The 17,302-nt window shown below is 40.8% G+C and overlaps 1 protein-coding gene across 2 annotated transcripts in view; it reads right to left on the bottom strand.

Annotated features, from left to right (window-relative positions):
- Positions 1-2,473: 2,473 nt before the first annotated feature.
- The window catches only part of lcp1 (lymphocyte cytosolic protein 1), a 61,645-nt gene continuing 46,816 nt past the window's right edge, over positions 2,474-17,302 (bottom strand). For both annotated transcript variants that reach the window (XM_033032856.1, XM_033032857.1), the window contains exons 12-16: positions 16,642-16,756; positions 15,392-15,525; positions 13,706-13,829; positions 12,760-12,884; positions 2,474-3,947 (exon numbers count right to left, since the gene is read on the bottom strand). In XM_033032856.1, the coding sequence (XP_032888747.1) occupies positions 3,815-3,947; positions 12,760-12,884; positions 13,706-13,829; positions 15,392-15,525; positions 16,642-16,756 (631 nt within the window). In that variant the 3' untranslated portion in view covers positions 2,474-3,814. The remainder of the gene's footprint in view (positions 3,948-12,759; positions 12,885-13,705; positions 13,830-15,391; positions 15,526-16,641; positions 16,757-17,302) is intronic.

Genomic DNA, 17,302 nt, shown 5'->3' with positions numbered 1-17,302 from the left:
ACCAAGGCATCAGGAGAGCACTTAGTGGCGATAGTGGAAGGTCGGTGCGGTGGTCGATGAGGACACCGACCGATGGATGAGGATGGATCACGTGGGAGTGAGCTTTGTGATGGCGCTGCTGGAGGGAGGAACAAAGGATGATTCGATATGGGGAGACCGCTGTGGGAGAGGGGGAAGAACAATGGAGTACCCGGAGTGGGGGGGGCAGCCGTGAGGGGGGGAAGATCAATGGGGGACCCGGCGCGGGGTACTTTGTACCTCTGTCGGCGCTCGTTATGCAAGCAAAGAATTTCACTGGGACTTGTCACATGTGATAATAATAATAATAATAATAATAATATCTTTTATTGTCATTGCACGTCAGTGCAACGAGATTTAGTATGCAGCTCCAACCGATGAAAAAGAAAAGTAAAATAAATAAATAAGCTGTGTGTCGTGGCCATCCGAGGGAGACAGTCCAGGGGGGTGGGGGGGCACTCAGCAGGGCCGGTTCAGAGCCGCTATAGCTCTTGGAATAAAGCTGTTTCTGAGTCTGGAGGTTCGGGCGTAGAAGGCCTTGTAACGTCTGCCGGAGGGAAGTAGTTCGAACAGACCGTTACAGGGGTGTGATGAGTCTTTATGGATGCTGATGGCCTTCCTGAGGCACCGTGTGTGGTAGATGCCCTCCAAGGCTGGTAGCTCTGTCCCAATAAAGTATTCATTCATTCATTCAATTTGTACTATGCCCTGTGCTGTAATAAGGTGTACCTACAAGGTACGTGTAGGATACTCTGAACCTGATTTCTATACAGCTAAACTATATTTGACAATGACAGCAAAGTGGTCACATATCATACAAAAGAAAAATCGGCAGGATTTGTAAACAACTTCGAGGTTTAAAGGTCAGTATATTGTCACATGTACCGATTAAGGTACAGTGAAATTTCAGTTAAGGAGATCTTCACAGAGCACTTGACAACCAATTTGTGACTGCTGGAGCACAGAGTTGCTTCAAGGCATTACGTTTCGCACAAGAAGTTTCCATAGACATAAATTATGACAAATAGTAATCTATTTTTGGCTTAATTAGCAAAGGAAGAACAGATTATTCAGATCTTCAGGCTGCACCAGAATGCTTATGAACCAATATGTTTAGTCCACTGTTGCATACATAGATGGGTCTCAGTTTAACCTCTCCTCTGAAGCATTGGAGCTCCAACAGTTCCCTTGATTTTGCACTGAACTGTGAACCTGATCTGGAAGCGTTCCAGGGATCTCAAGTGGGTGTAAACACATTGACATAAAGGTGAGAGTGTTACCAGTAAGCCACAGGATGATTGTAGTTTTTTCACTGTTAGCAGGTGGCACAGCAGTGATCATGCCATGATTTGGTTCAGAGAGGCTTAGGTGTGAAACAAAAATTGGCTAGAGTGGGAAAACTGGGATTGTGGAAGAGGTGCTCCCTCATAATGACTGACAAGAATCTGGTCGTCAGGGTGCGAGTTGCTCTTGGTTTTGCTGCCCTTCGGGAAGGGGTGTCCCATACCATGCTTCTCTGTCATGGCTGTCGCCTACGCCATTTCCCATTTCTTCTGATGATCCAAGATGGAATGCATCTGATACACATGTACCCAGACATGTTGTGATAAACATGTCCCCAGCCAACAGGGGGAGAAGCATACCCAACATGGCCTTTGCCCTGGTAACCACTTGTGGTGGCATCAAGTTATGTGCAGAACCAATGTATGTTAGCACCAGGTGTCAAAGGATGGGCCTGGCCCCATTGACGCACAATGTTCCCTTCAGTTGCACCTTTAGTGCACTCATTGTCTCACTAATTGTCATTCGTGGAGGGGGGCTTTCCCTGTCAGGTCCTTCCTGCACCGTTGCAGACTCACTCCCAATACTTACAGCCCTCGAGATGGCTACGTTGAGGATGAGATGATCATCTCTGTGGACTGTGCTTTTGCGACGAAGATCTGGACGAGGTTGCAAGAGTCCTTGTTGAGGTTCACCAGTGCAGCTGCCTAACAGACGACCCACTGATCTATAGGCTACTCCCAGGTGCACATACCGAGACTAACCTAAAGTACTGCCAGAAGATCATCAAGTTGGTAAAAGACACATTTTGAATTGTCTGAAACTTGCTGTTCTTGTTGCGATGTTGTAAGGGAATGCTGCCTACTCTCACACTCTAAGTTGTAGGAGTACATACTGAGGGATGCACTGAAGCCTGGTGTGGTCAATTAAAATGCTTTATGGAGAATAACTGTTGTTTAAAGGTCTTTCTTTTTCCATCTACCAATGGACATTGAGGGGCTGTCCAGTGTAGTAGTTTCTCAAATACTTTATGTTTGTACCACTCACATGAGTAAGAATGGTCTTCTGTATACAGAACATGCTCACACATCAAATGTATAGAACCAGTAATTCTATAATTATATAGACTGAACAGCACTATGGATGTAAAAAAAGCCATGCACTGCGTTTTGTATTTGTTGTAAATGTTTGTGAATAAAGTTTATTTTTGAAATTAAAAATGTAAATGCCCCAGCACATGGTGGAATTATGGTAGAAATTTCTATTAAGAGGGCAAGCAATCTGGGTGGGAAAGCCATTCGATGTGAGTATGCAACATTTTGTATTTGCAAGATGTAAAATTATTCTTTTTATCATCATATTTATATGAAGGAGAAAATTTTGAATTGGTAAGTACCTTAAATTAAGAGCATGTTATGCTTAAAGCTAGCATTCAAACAGGAATTTTACAAAACCAAAATATAACATACTCTTTGTAGTAAAATTGCTTAAGAACACAGAGTTGGTAATTTTGGTCTTCATCATTGAATCCTTTCAATAAATGAGACCGTTTATTGAGGCATCCATTAGATAGTTCAACTTGCAAATGATCAATCATTTTAATAATTCTAAGAAGGAATGACAAAAGAAACATCCTGTAAGCATACAGGCAAGCTTATTTTTGAGGGCTATTACCAGTAATTATTTAGAAGCATTAATTATTTCTTATAGCAACTTATGATGTGAGATTTCATTGACTTGATTATATATCTTCTCAATTTAGTTGAAAAAATGTCTTAATGGGCACCAGGTAACTTTTTTTTGCACAAAATTATCGGCAGCTTGCAGTGGGGAACATAAAGCTCAGGAGTTATAAATTATCACAATGTAGCTGATTTACACTGGTTTGCCATTAGACTCAGGAAAGCAGCATCTTGCACGGAACATCTTGCCAATTACGATGAGCTTGCTGCATTTGCACATTAATCGTTCATTAAAAAGATAGAGAAAGTTATCTCAGAATTAACAATGTGATTGGGATTTAAAAAAATGTAAATCAACTGTTCTTGTCAGTAAAAATCCATTATTTGTGAATTAGCTCAGAGGAAAAAAAATCAAAAATATTAAATGTCACATTTGTTATTTTCTTTTTCTTTCACTATGCCACTGTGTGGATGTAAAGGAAATACCACTAGGACAACTCTATAGGTCCCGATAATTAACCCTCCAAATATTATTTCATTGCATTTGTAAATGATAAATGGCTTCTGCTTTGGGAAAAGCTTTTTATTTTGTCCAATCTCTTTGGTTTATATGTACGCATTGCAGTTTTTAATGTGGTTTCGCCAGTGTTCTAGAAAGCCCTTAGATTTTTATATATTACTTGGGGAAATTGGATTTTTCATCTATCATTTTATTCTGCAATAGCAAAGCCAGATAAAAGAAATTGGAAGCATTTCTGAGCAAAGTCCTGCATTTAAAAATTGCATCCAGCATAGGAATATGTGAGAAAATAATATAACTTGGCTCAAATTCTTCAGGCTTTCTTCATTCCTTTCCCCATCAGACATGCAAAGACAGTCATAACCATTTTTGGTTTTACTTCAACTAGATCTTCTGGAAGAGCATAAACTCGCGTTCCAATCTTTCTTGCCATTGAAATGGCATACCTATATTAAAGCAACATAAAATGTATTAAGTTCAGACAGAACCCTTTTAATAAGACCAGCCTTATAGTTCGAGTTAAATTAATACATTTTCATTTGGCAATACCACCTTAAGTTGATAGATAACATTGTTGTATTTACAGGGTGCTGAATGGAAAGTCAAAGTTGTATTATATAGGAACAGTAGCAATGATACTGAACTTTGTAAGGAGTCGGCATAAATCCATCTATTGCATTACTGCAGAAAACAAATAAAGGTATTATTGACTTTCAGGGAACAAATGAGAATTTGTACAGTGCCTGTACTGTAGTAAAAGGAGCTCTATATTAATGCAAACAGATTGAGATTGCCATAAAGCCAGAAGGAAACTAGACTTGTTTATGTGTAGTGTAAGGGTTAAACTGACAATTTTAGCTAAAATGTGAAATGTAGTTATCAGCTAAGTTAGCAGCTACATTCCATAGCCTCTCAAAAACAAGTTTCCAGAGGCGTTATCTCCTTGCACCTGTGATCATTGCCTGGGAACGCAGTCTTCAAGGCCATTCTATGGGAAAGCGTAATATTGACAAACACAACACAACAGCAATAGTTGGGTAGACCACCCACTCCCACTCCCCCTGCCGCTAGTAGCGCAGAAACATTGCAGACAAGGGGGGCTTATGATTGGCTTGGGGAGGGGCCAGTGACTTGGTCTGCTCTGATAAGAAATGCCATAAAGATTGGTGTTGGGCGCTCTTTCGGTGAGAGAACCTCAGCCTTGGACAGTGTCGTGAACGGTGGCAGGTGATCTGGAATGAAACATCCTGTGGCGAGCTCTGAAGAGTTTGCAAGTGCGTACGGGTTTACGTGAATGCATGTAGAAACATCATGCGGCATGCTCTGCTGTGTACTCGGGGTTTGCGAGTGTGTTCAAGGATATTCGGGGATATTCGAGGATACGTGAGCATATGTGACTTATTTAGTAGTGTAATAAATTACTGAGTGAATCAAAACTGTTATCTAAATCCAGTGATTTATCGAACACAACAATAAGGACACAAAGAAAGAGAGGGGAGAGAGCTAGTGACATTAGTAGCAAGAGAGGGGAGGAAAAGCCATGGTGGGATTTGAAAAGAAAATTAAAACTGGAATCAGCAAGTGTAAGGATGATAGATAACAGGATTTGTTGAGAGTTTGGAGAGACTTCAAGTTAATCTTCAGTTTATGGAGTGTTAATTGTTGATATTCCAGAGTTAGACAGCCAGTTCATTGATTGCAGAAGAAATGGCTTTAAATTCTTAAATATCCATAGATTGGGAGTTCTACTTAAGAATAGTAAGATTAAACGAGAACTTACCAGTTTGAAGTTTGATCTTTATTTTATGAGGAGGAACGTTGAGGGAATACGTGAAGAACCCCGCCTACGGCGCATGCGTGTCATTCTTCAAAGCAGCGGTGTGAGGTCACAGATAGAAAATAATGACCTAAGATAGTAAGATTATTAAAGAGATACCAGTTTAAGATATGACCATATAAGGGTGGGAGCGGAGGGCACGTATTCCCTCAACGTTCCTCCTCATAAAATAAAGATCAAACTTCAAACTGGTAAGTTCTCGTTTAATCTTACTATTTTACTTCGGAGTCACGTGAGTGACTTCGTGAAGACTTCAAAGCTCTGTGACCTCATGCCGTGGAACGAGTCCAATCTTCACAACTGCCTTGGTAGTTTGGGAGAAATTGTTACTTATAAGCTTCAGGTGTAAATTAAATAGAACTCAAAATTTTGCCCGAAAACGTTTCTTCTTTTCTAACTGGTTTGTTGTAATATGTGCGAAACGTTTTCTCTGATGACCATCCTGCAGTTCTGAGGATATTGTCCATCGGTACCTCCAGGCGATTAGCTGCTGATGTAGATGCAGCCCTGGTGGAGTGAGATTTGAATACATTAGTGTCCACTCCTGCCTGAACTAAGCAATATCTCAGCCACCGTGAAATGGTCTGAGTCGAGACTTTATGGTATGGCTTCTTATGGCTAATTAAAAGAGCCTTTTCATTGCCTCTGATAGCCTTCGTTCTGTCCATATATAACATGATGTGTTTTACTACACAGAGACGTTCATCCTGTGGATAGGCTATGAACTCTATCACCTGACCCGCTGATCCTGGTCTATTTTGCTGAATAAGGCCCTGGATCACGAAAATCAGCCTTCCTGTCGCCTCCGTCAAGTTATCCAATCTTAACTTCTGTAATGACTGGACCCTTTGCGCTGTGACCAGCGCCATAAGCATAACCATTTTCATAGTTAGATAGTTTAGCGGTAATGCCGTAGCCGGTGACCAATTCCGTAACATTTTTAGGACTACGCTCACATCCCAGATTTGGCTATATCTAGCCCTTGGTGGGTTAGTGTTAAAGATGCCTCGTAGCAGTTTTATTACTAGAGGATGTGAGCCGACACCCTGTCTTTCTGTGCCTTCCCATAAATAACTGGACAAGGCACTCCTAGCACTATTGACCGTGCTGTAACTGAGTCCTTCAAAGTGCAGGCTTGTGAGGAATTCTAGGACAGCTGGAATATCCACCTTTCTGTGGTCTAGATTGTTGTCCAGGCAGTATTTAGTCCATTTCTTGACATGACATAAATATTGTTTTTGAGTGGAAAGTCTCTGTGCTGCTGTGATCATGTCCACAGTTCTATCAGATAAACCCATATGCCGAAATGGTTCCTTCAGAGTCTACAAACCAATAAATTTAGATAATTATGGCAAGGATGGCTGTCCCCAGTCACCGGATGCACCAGCAACTGAGGACTATGTTTTAAAGTAATATATGGTGTAAGCACCAAATCCTGCAGCACCGAGAACCATGGTTGGGTAGGCCAATCAGGTACTATGAGAATCCCAGATGCCGAGTCTAGCTGAATTTTCCGTAGTACCCGATTGATGAGGCAGAAAGGAGGAAATGCATAAATGAACCATTTCCCCCAGTGCAAAGAGAATGCATCTGTAGCTTCTGCCTCAGGATCTGGTTCCCATGATATATACCTAGGTAACTGATGATTTAACCTGGATGCAAAAAGATCAATATCCGGCCTTCCGTACTTTGCTGTGATATCAGCAAATATCTTTCTGTCTAACATCCATTCCGTATTTTCATTAAATTTTCGTGACCTGGCGTCTGCCACTGAATTAAGTATCCCTGGTAGATACGTAGCCGATAACCAAATATTCCTTTGGATACACCATTCCCAAATATGGTTTGCCAATTCATCACAGGATATTGATATATTTCCACCCATATGATTTATATATGCCACCACCGTGGTATTGTCTATCTGCAATCTAACATGCTGGTTAATCATTCCCGAGCAATAAGATTTTAAACCATAAAAAGCACTCAACATTTCTAAGTAATTTATACCCTTTGTGGTAAGTAGGTTAGTTTCCTGTATATTCCATCTCCCTCCAGAGCTCGAGATGGTATCCGTTGCTCCCCAACCCAGTGCACTGGCATCTGTTTGTAATACCACAGATGGGTTTGGAATAACTATTGGGTTGGAGCTATATATAACATTTTGTTCCCACCATTGTAGTTCTTTTATAGCTCTAATTGTTAGCTCCATAGGCCTATCAAAATGGCCTCTATTAATTTTTAGTGCTCTAATTTTTTCTCTCTGTAAATTTTGGTAATGCAATCGTCCAAATTGAATGGCAGGAAACGTGGCTATAATTTTCCCAATAATCCTGGCTACCCGTCTAATGGATGGTTTAACGGTATTAATCCGCTCTGTGCAATCCTTTTGGAACTCAGTGGCTTTCCCTATAGGTAAAGTCACTAACATATCAAGTGTGTTAATAGTGAACCCCAAGTAATCAATATTAGTTGCAGGTGTTAATCTTGACTTAATTGGATGGATAATGAATCCCAGCTGTTCCATCAATTTTCTTGTGGCAACCACTGCTCTACTAGCCAATTCATAAGTTTTCCCCACAATCAAGATATCATCCAAATATGCCATCACTCTATCGTTTTGTTGTCTAAGAAATGCCAAAGCTGGTCCAAGAATTTTTGTGAATAATCTAGGGGCTGACGTTAGCCCGTTCAACCCCCATCTTTCTTATGTCTAATGAATATATTTGAGACAAATTCCTGTTGTTCATGTTTGGTTTTTTCAATTACTCCTTTCGTGAACAACCTTTGTATTTCAATTTTTGCTTTAGCTCTGTCTAATTTGGTAAGCATATAAGTTCTGTCCGGTGTATGTTGTACTGGAGGTTCTTGTATGTGTATAAACTCTATAAGATATCCCTTAATACTGCTAAGGATATACCTATCCACAGTTAACTTACACCATGCTTCCAAATGAAATTGCAACCTCCCTCCAAGTTCTGTGCTCCTGATTAATTTTTGAGGCACAGACCCACCTACCTCCATGGTTATCGGTGGTGTTACTTTCTTGGTCTTAACCGAGGTTGCGGAGGGCCTTGAGGTTGAAAGTGGGGTAAATGTTGAAGTGGAGGCTTCCGCATTTTCCATTGTGGGCGTCCCGGGCCAACCCCTAAAAAAGGACGCTGTTGCTGGTTTCCTCTGGCCTCTCTCCAATTTTTCGTACTATACATACTAGTACTTGCTTTTTTTAGTCGTCCCATAAGGATGATACCGTTTTCCGACATATCCTTTGGTCGCTTTTATTAGGCCCAACGTTTTGGCCTCTTCCTCCAAATCTTTGACCTGTTTTGATAGGTCACCCCCAAACAACAAATTTTGAGGTTTTATGGCTTTCTGTTTGCACAGGATTGCAAATTTTGGGTCTAACGTTGGCTGAATAGCCCCTTTCCTGATGTTGTTCAGTTCAAATTGAACATTGCAAAACAGTGCTAAAGCGTCTTTCATGTCATTGGACATATCCACATTTTCCAGCGTACGGGCCAAAGCTGTTATACCCGCCGAGAGTCCTTTACTAGCATTCTGTATTTTTATATCCAGACTCCGAATATCCTGCCCCACGTGTCTCCAAATGCTTCGGTTCACCTTGGGTACATTCAGAGCCGCACAATTTCGCGGAGGTAAATGTCTTGCCCATACCTCAGCTAAGGTATCAGTTTTCAGGTGATGGGTCGTCATATAATCAATGCTGGCCGCCATCCTGGCCTCTAGGTCTTTTCCAGTTTCTTCTTGCTGGAAATATGTGTGCACCATGTCCAGCAACTGTGTTCCCTCATCCTCCATATGGGAACGTGGCTCTGACTCTTGTTCAGAGTCCGAGTCAGGCAGCCCTTGAACACCCTCTTCAGATGAGGATGATATGTCCAGCAGCCTTTTCTGGCCATGCTCTGAGGGACTTACACCTGTATGTGTGCGGCTTTTATCCATTTTCTGGAGCCTGACACTATGGAGATGTTCCTCCCACAACCGCTCCAGCCGACTTTCGTGCTCTCCCGCACTAGTCGCTCGCGGGTGTTTCTTTTTAGCCCACCGCTCCTGCCGACTTTCGTGCCCTCGGGCACTAGTCGCACGCGGTTTAAATCGCAACTCGTCGCCATGCCTACCGGCTCTGGTTGCTCCCGGCCGCTGCAAACGCCGTTTTTCGCCGTCCCGGTACTCCTCCAAACAGATAGATGACGGCCCCACATGCTGCAGCCACTCGTACTGTTTTCCGAGCTCTGCAGATGCGATCGCTGCCGGCTGCTCTATGCCCTGCAGCTGGTCATCATCACTGCTATACAAGTAAGTATTTACCGGCGATTTTTCGGGCTCACTTTCCCAGCGGTTCGTTTTGCGTTTCGCCTTCCCGCCCGGTCTAGAATTAGTTTTTCCCCGGCGCGGGGTTTGAATCTGGCACAGCTGGCTCAACGCAAACTGCCTGTGCCGTCGGCTGCTGCTGCGGGTCCCCGGCACCTTTACCGCCGACATCCTGCAGCTTCTTCACAGCCTTTCTGCGTCCTCTATCCATTCCTAAAAAACGGTGAAAATGCAGAATCACTTACCTGCCGTCGACCGGCTTTGTAACTCTCCCGTTCAAGGGGACGTCCTCCCCAGGTCCGACACGTTCAATGCGTGTATGCGATATGACACGCATGCGCCGTAGGCGGGGTTCTTCACGAAGTCACTCACGTGACTCCGAAGTAAAATTGCAAATGCTAGACTCTTGTTCAAACGCCAGGGTGTTGGGACAAGCCCAGTAGCTACAGACCAGTCAGTTTAAACTAGGTAATGGGGGAATATTCTTGAAACGATAAAGAGGGATAACTTAGCAGACACTCAGACAGAGTGATCAGGGAAAATATATCTTTCTTGGTGCCTTGTTAGTCCCACTTCTTCCCATACAATCAATTTCCCAATCATCTGGATTTGCATATTGTTTTTAACTAACATCAGTGTTTAACTGATCAATGTAAATTATCAGATGTGCTTGAATGTTGGCTTGGACTCTGCACTGTAAAGCACGTTTCCATGCAGTATCTCTCTATGATTCTATATCTTGACAGTTTTTAAAATTAACAAGGAGGATTGTTAAGGGAAATGCAGTTGAAATGATATAAAAAGATTTTGATAAGGGATTTTATGCATCACTGCATCATGAAGATGTTATCAAGACTGAAGGCCAGAGAGTAAAAAGGGATAGAAAATTGGCAACGTGACAGGAAACTGGTGAGCAATGATCTTTGGACTGGATGTATGTGTGCAGTGGAATTCCCCCGAGAGTCAGTAAGAAGACCGCCATTTATCGTAAAATGGGCCGATGAAATGTGTGGATAGGCAACAGAGAAAACAATTAGCGCTATTAAATGTGGTCTTGTACTTTGGTAGGAAGAATGAGAAGTGTCAGTATAAAGTAAAGGGCACAAATGTAAAAGTGATGCAAAACCCAAGATATGAGGGTATATGTGGATAATTCAGTGAAAATGGCTGGGCAGGTTAACCTGCGCCTCAAAAATAACACAGGATTCTGGACCTATAGATAAAGAGCAAAGGAATACAAGAGCAAGGAAGTCACATGAAACTTTACAAAATACTGTTTCAGCCATATGTTGAGTATTGTGACCAATTCTGGGTGCCACTACAGTTTGCATACCAGGAGAACATTGGGGTGGATGACGCAGTCCTTTACATGCTGCACCGGATCTACTCCTTTTTGGACGAACCAGGTGGCTGTGTGAGGATTATGTTCTTCCACTTCTCAAGTGCGTTCAACACCATCCAACCCGATTCTGAATGACAAGCTTAAGAAGATGGGGGTGGACTCCACCTTTATCTCCTGGATATACAACTACCTGACGGGTCGACCACAGTTTGTTAAGCTGGGGGACTGTGTCTCTGGCACAGTGGTGTGCAATGTTGGAGCCCCACAGGGAACGGTTCTGGCCCCGTTCCTCTTCACCCTGTATACTGCAGACTTTAACTATAAGTCTGACACATGCCACGTACAGAAATATTCAGATGACACAGCGAGTGTGGCATGTGTAAGGAACTGGCATGAGGAGGAATACAGGAACTTGACCAGTGCCTTCTGTGCCTGGAGTAAAGAGAACTGGCTCATCCTGAACACAACTAAGACTAAAGAGATGGTGGTTAACTTTGGCAGGTCCAAGCTCCCCCTTCAGCCGGTCAACGCTGCAGGGGCTGACATTGAGGTGGTGCAGACATATAAATACCTTGGAGTGCACCTGGATAACAAACTGGACTGGTCTGTCAACTCTGACGCCAGAGCAGACTCTTTTTCCTCAGAAGGCTCAAATCCTTCAATGTGCGTAATGATATGCTGCACATGTTTTACAACACTGTGGTTGCAAGTGTTATTTTCTATGCTGTTGTTTGCTGGGGCAACAGCATTAGTGCAAAAAACAACAAGAAGCTGGTTAAACAAGCTAGCTCAGTGCTGGAGGGGAGAGTGGACTCTGGGATGGATGTTGCTTGAGAGGTGTATGAGGCGCAAGGTACAGGTCATCCCGGGCACCCCCTCCATGTAATTCTGGAGAGTCAAAAGAGCACTCTGAACAACAACCGGCTCCTCTCCCTGCCCTGTAGAACGGAGCGGTTCAGGAGATCCTTCCCCCCTGCAGCCATTAGATGTTATAATTCGGCTGTATGGAGATGCATTTTTTATTTTTTTATTTTTAATTGTTAATTATTGGTCTTTTTAAGTATTTATTGCTCTCAGGTAGTGTCCACGTTGTATTTTATGTATTTTCTGTCTGCGTTCGTTTTGAATGTGTGGGTTTGTTGGTTGGGAGCTTCTGGACATTTGAGTTTCCCTGAGGGGATCAATAAAGTATTTCTTATTATTATATTTTATGGAAGATATTAATGAGAGGATCCAGAAGAGATTTACTAAAACAATTCCAGGGATGAGGAACTGTATATGTAGATAAACTGGAGAAGCTGCATGTTTTTCTTTCCTTTGAGCAAAGAATGTTTTTAGGAGAATTGATTGAGGTATTTAAAATGTTAAAGATTATAGACATAGTAGGTTGAGGTTTAAGGGGAAACATTTTAAAACACACTGAATGGTTATGATATGGAACACAGATTCAATTGTTCAAAATGGAGCTTGAGATGTTTGTCAAAGGAAAATATTTTCTTCAGCAGAGAAAGCAGAAAAAAGGTGAAATAAATATTATTTTTGCCCTAACAAAATATCCTTTTACACCTTTCGCCCATAATTGCCTCAGTCCTTATACGTTCAACAATTCATACAGCATCCTAAGGCTAATAAGGGATGGGAAATACATGCTGGGCGTTGCCAATGACACCCACATCCTATGAACGAACAATAAAGTAAATATATGTTCCTGATTTCATAGGTAATGTTATAGTATTTAGATGTGACTCACTTAGCATTTTGAAGCTTCTCTTCATCAGTCAGGTCTCCAGTCTTCACAAGATCGTATCGAATTGACGCAGGTTGAATGGCATCGATCAAATCCAGTACTGGTATACTTGTGCTAATTTCTTTATCCTGTAGATTGAGTATTATATAGGAAAGCATATGTCAGAAAACTAACACAAATTTGATGCTCTTATAGGTTAGAGATTTTGCAAAGAAAAATTGCAAAGGTCCTCTGTTAGAACTCCATTTATCCAATCCTCACAGATGGCACCTGAACTAGCAAAGAGATGGGCCTGCGTGGACAGGGATTCACCTAATTCTTGCAAACATTCTGGCATATGCATGTAGAGCCCCAGCTTCAGATGTCTGCAGATATCCTGGATATACCTTATTTACAATAAATTATTGCGTTCATTTGTCGTACTTGCTTCTGAAAGGGAGAGGGATTTATTAAATTAAACATGTTCAGGGCGAAAGAAACTAAACTCAAAGCTGCACAAAGCAAACCATGAATTTGTGCAGAACAGAATTGCTTAACAATTCCCCTGCCATTCACACAAAGACTGCTGTTGAGATTGATTTTTATGCATCCTCCTCTAGCTACATTTTTCTAGAGAAATCATTTTTTAAGTGAATAAACTGTTCACTGCAGAGTACTGAACTATTAGCCATCAAATAACTGGCTAATCAAATCACTGAATATTTACGACATTAAAAGAAATGATTCAGTCCATCCTGTTTATGTGTTTGTGTATGAAAGACAGTTAGAGGTGGTATATGCCAATATACGTAGATAGATTTTGAACATGCAAACATTCAGTAGGTTGCTCAATAATTTAGTCAATCATTTACTGTAAATTATTTAGCATTCTATTTATTGAAGTACTGTTTTAAATTTCATTATTGAGCCCTGTCTTGGGAAATATGAGTACACTTGGAAAGCATATTACCTTAAAGCTAGAAATCGTGGAGCTCTTTTCTGCGTTTGCTAAAGTCTGATTCACCCATTTTACAATGATATCATCATTAACCATTTCACCATCACCAATCTCCTCCAGCATGTTCAAGGTATACCTGGGAGCAAAGAAAACAACATTGATTTTATGTGTATGACCTATGATCAAGAGATGGCAATTACTGCAACTGAAAGGAAAAAGAGTAGTGAAAGGATAAAGAGTATGAAAGGATAAAGAGTAGTGCCTTCATTGCAACTTTTAGTAATAGATACATTCAATGTAAGTTCAAAACATGATAAAATCATGGGATTTTTATTTTGGAATGCAATATTTGAATGTGTAGTTGTGTAGCGGAATCAGATTCAAAATTGAATTGGAAATACACTGGGGGAGGGGTGATTGGGGAATTGTAAAATTTAAAGTGGGGATAGTGAAAATAATTGGCCAAAGTTAGAACAAGTTCAATGGACTGAATGTTTTTTTATGTTATATAGTTTATCAAAGAGACAGGAGTATAAAGAAATGAAAAGCAAATTGAAATCTGGATTCAGGAAGTTGGACTTCAAGGAAATATTGCTGCACAGAATTAACTCTCAGATGGGGTAGCGAACCCTTGATATGTTGTGATGGATTGTGGAAACTGAGTCAATGAGGTTAAAGGTAAACAAAATAGAAGAGTGAACATATTATCGACTGGTACACAAAATTGCTGGGGAAACTCAGCGGGTGCAGCAGCATCTATGGAGCGAAGGAAATAGGCGACGTTTCGGGCCGAAACCCTTCTTCAGGAGTCTGAAGAAGGGTTTCGGCCCGAAACGTCGCCTATTTCCTTCGCTCCATAGATGCTGCTGCACCCGCTGAGTTTCCCCAGCAATTTTGTGTACCTTCGATATTCCAGCATCTGCAGTTCCCTTTTGAACATATTATCGACTGTTTTGTTTGTGAATATTTTCTGATTTCACTTTACCAATAGGTTCTACTCTGCAGTACCTATTCCAGAAAATTTCAGGAATGTGGTTGTCAGATAGCATTAGATGGTCAGCAAAGTTTTGGGAATGGGTGCCAAATCATGTTTTCTTAAAGAAGTCTGTAGAAAAAGAAATTTCACTTCCCCCCCCCCTTCATCAGATGCTGACTGGATACTTTATTACCAGCAGTTACAGTTTGTATTTCAGATTTCCAGCATCTGTAGGTCCTGATTTTCAAGTTATATGCTCTTTATACGTTTACACAAACAATACCTCTGGGTTTATATTATGAAACACAGCAGTTTTAAGGTATTCTTGATACCAGATTAGATTACTGAGAAAATTATGAGAAATATAATTTGACATTTTGTGCCGTTCTGCTGTTGGGTATAAATTGGGTGTCTAGTGGTGGAAGAAGAGTTGGATTTCTAAACAGGACCTGTCCCCCCCCCCCCCCCAAAATTAAGTTACTTAGGTGGAGTGGGAATTTCCAGTACTAACAGTTTTGTAAGTAAGCAGTACATTGTAGGCTGTTTTATGTCCATCTAGGCAAAGACCAGAAGCAAAATGGAAAACCCAGACTACATTAAATCTACAAAATATAACTAATTAGCAGGATTGTACAAAACTGTCCATATTTCATTATTCCTCAGTTAGTCCTTATTTGGTACCATTTTTGTTTGACATCAAAATAACATTAATTTACACTCACCTCCTCATTAATTGCCACAAGAGAGCTAAGGTTAGCATGTGTTTGCCTTCATTCAGGTCCTGACCTGCGATGCCAACAAGTGAAAACTTGGCTTTGTCCTTTCCCAATTTAACTGCGTAATTACAGTTTTCCAACTGTTGAATAATATAACCTGCATGTTAACAACTAATTTGATTCATCATCTATAAATGCATTCTTTCTTTAAGTTGTAATTTCTTTTAAACTAAAAATAAACTAAGTGCACAGTGTATCTCTTTTAGTGTAGTCCAGACCAGGATTTCACTTGGATATTTAAATATTTTCTTCAACTATCCAGTCCCCAGAGCCATGTTTCCTTAATCATTAAATAAAAAAACATTTTAATTCCTCTCCTTCTAATTGGATGACTTCACATTTCCCCCCATATATTAATGTCTACTTTTTATGCTTATCTCCATGTCTATATTCTTGACAATAATTAATAAACAATCAATAAATAATTGATTTGCAAAGTGAAAAAATGTGAATTGATGGTAGCAGCAGTTTCATTCCAGTATAGATGCAAAAGCAAACAAAAACAGCATGACAATGCAGACAGAGCACTGTAGCACTGGACTAAAATTAAATGTATGACTCTTCCAATAAAATTCGATAGAGAGAGTGACCAAATGATAGATACAATGTAGAATTCTTGCATGAAAATTGTTCATTCTCGTCAATTCTTTCCCTCAAGGGAATAAGTTGCGTGAACAATAAATATCATTAGGTGTGGAGAATGAAACACGTGTGGGAACTAGAGAGAGTGATTCCAGGCTCAATTATCTGTTTCTGTGCAGTGGCTTTTAATATAGTGTCAGAGGCATTTACAAAGCTGCCATAGTTTTGTGGTTTCGACAGCCAACGAAACTTGGGGAACTGATGGAGGCCTTGCTGATCAGAAGTTGGCTTTGTAAACTTGTTGCAGGCAGTGTGCAGTTGATGCAGTTATTTCACCATTCACTGAGGCAGGAGGGATGAAAACATTCCACAAGTCGCATGATCCAGAACCAGACTGCAACTTTTAATCCCACAGACCCCAGCCCACAGTAAATCTTTAGATCTTAGATTTGCTATCATGTTTTCGGCATTTCAATTCAACATTTCACCATGAAAATGAAGACTAAGGTATATTCATTATCCTCAATACATTTACATAGGCTGCTTTTGATCTCCTCACAGTTATTATTATTCTGATGTAACCCAGTCTATGAAAGATTTAATTCAACACTTACTTTCTTCATGTTGGCACCCAGTTTAGGATACGGTGGCTTATTCACGCGACTCCAATCCACAGGAACCTTGATCTTTTCATAGAGCTGCAGAATCACTAAGGCATCATCCAGGTCACTGAAGCAAAATGACATGTGGATAATTTTATACCATTTCCAAAAAAATAAATGAAATACTGCAACTGAAACATAACAGAGTAAGCAAGTTTATTTGTCTTTTGTTCATTGGAGAAAATATGGATTTAACATTGAAACTGCAGTGAGGACAGATCATGGCAATGATATGGTTATGAATTTGGAACAAGAGTTCATAGCTGCACCTAGTTCATCATTGTAATATTCTGATTCAGAGTCTGTGTTTCAATGCAGAAAATGGTTGTAATTTTCTAGCAGATTGATCAATATCAAAAAGGGAAACTGACCATTCACTGGTGCAGAAACTTTGGTAGTTGGGGCACTTATGTGCAGCGCAATGTTCGTCCTGTTATACAAAGCTTTTGCAATGAACTCCTGATGAATAAATATTTGTTTAGTCAATGCTGAACCTGAGATCAAAGAATAACTCTCAAAATACTCCATAATAAACTTGCTTGAGTGACCCAATCTTTAAACCAAGCATTGTTTTGAAATCTATCTTTGCTGCCAGCCTGACCTGCGAGATCCA

This window comes from Amblyraja radiata, chromosome 14 (assembly GCF_010909765.2).
Source record: "Amblyraja radiata isolate CabotCenter1 chromosome 14, sAmbRad1.1.pri, whole genome shotgun sequence".
In the NCBI taxonomy this organism is placed as follows: domain Eukaryota; kingdom Metazoa; phylum Chordata; class Chondrichthyes; order Rajiformes; family Rajidae; genus Amblyraja; species Amblyraja radiata.
The sequence above is the reverse complement of the archived record's forward strand: the minus strand, read 5'-3'. Positions and strand labels throughout refer to the sequence as shown.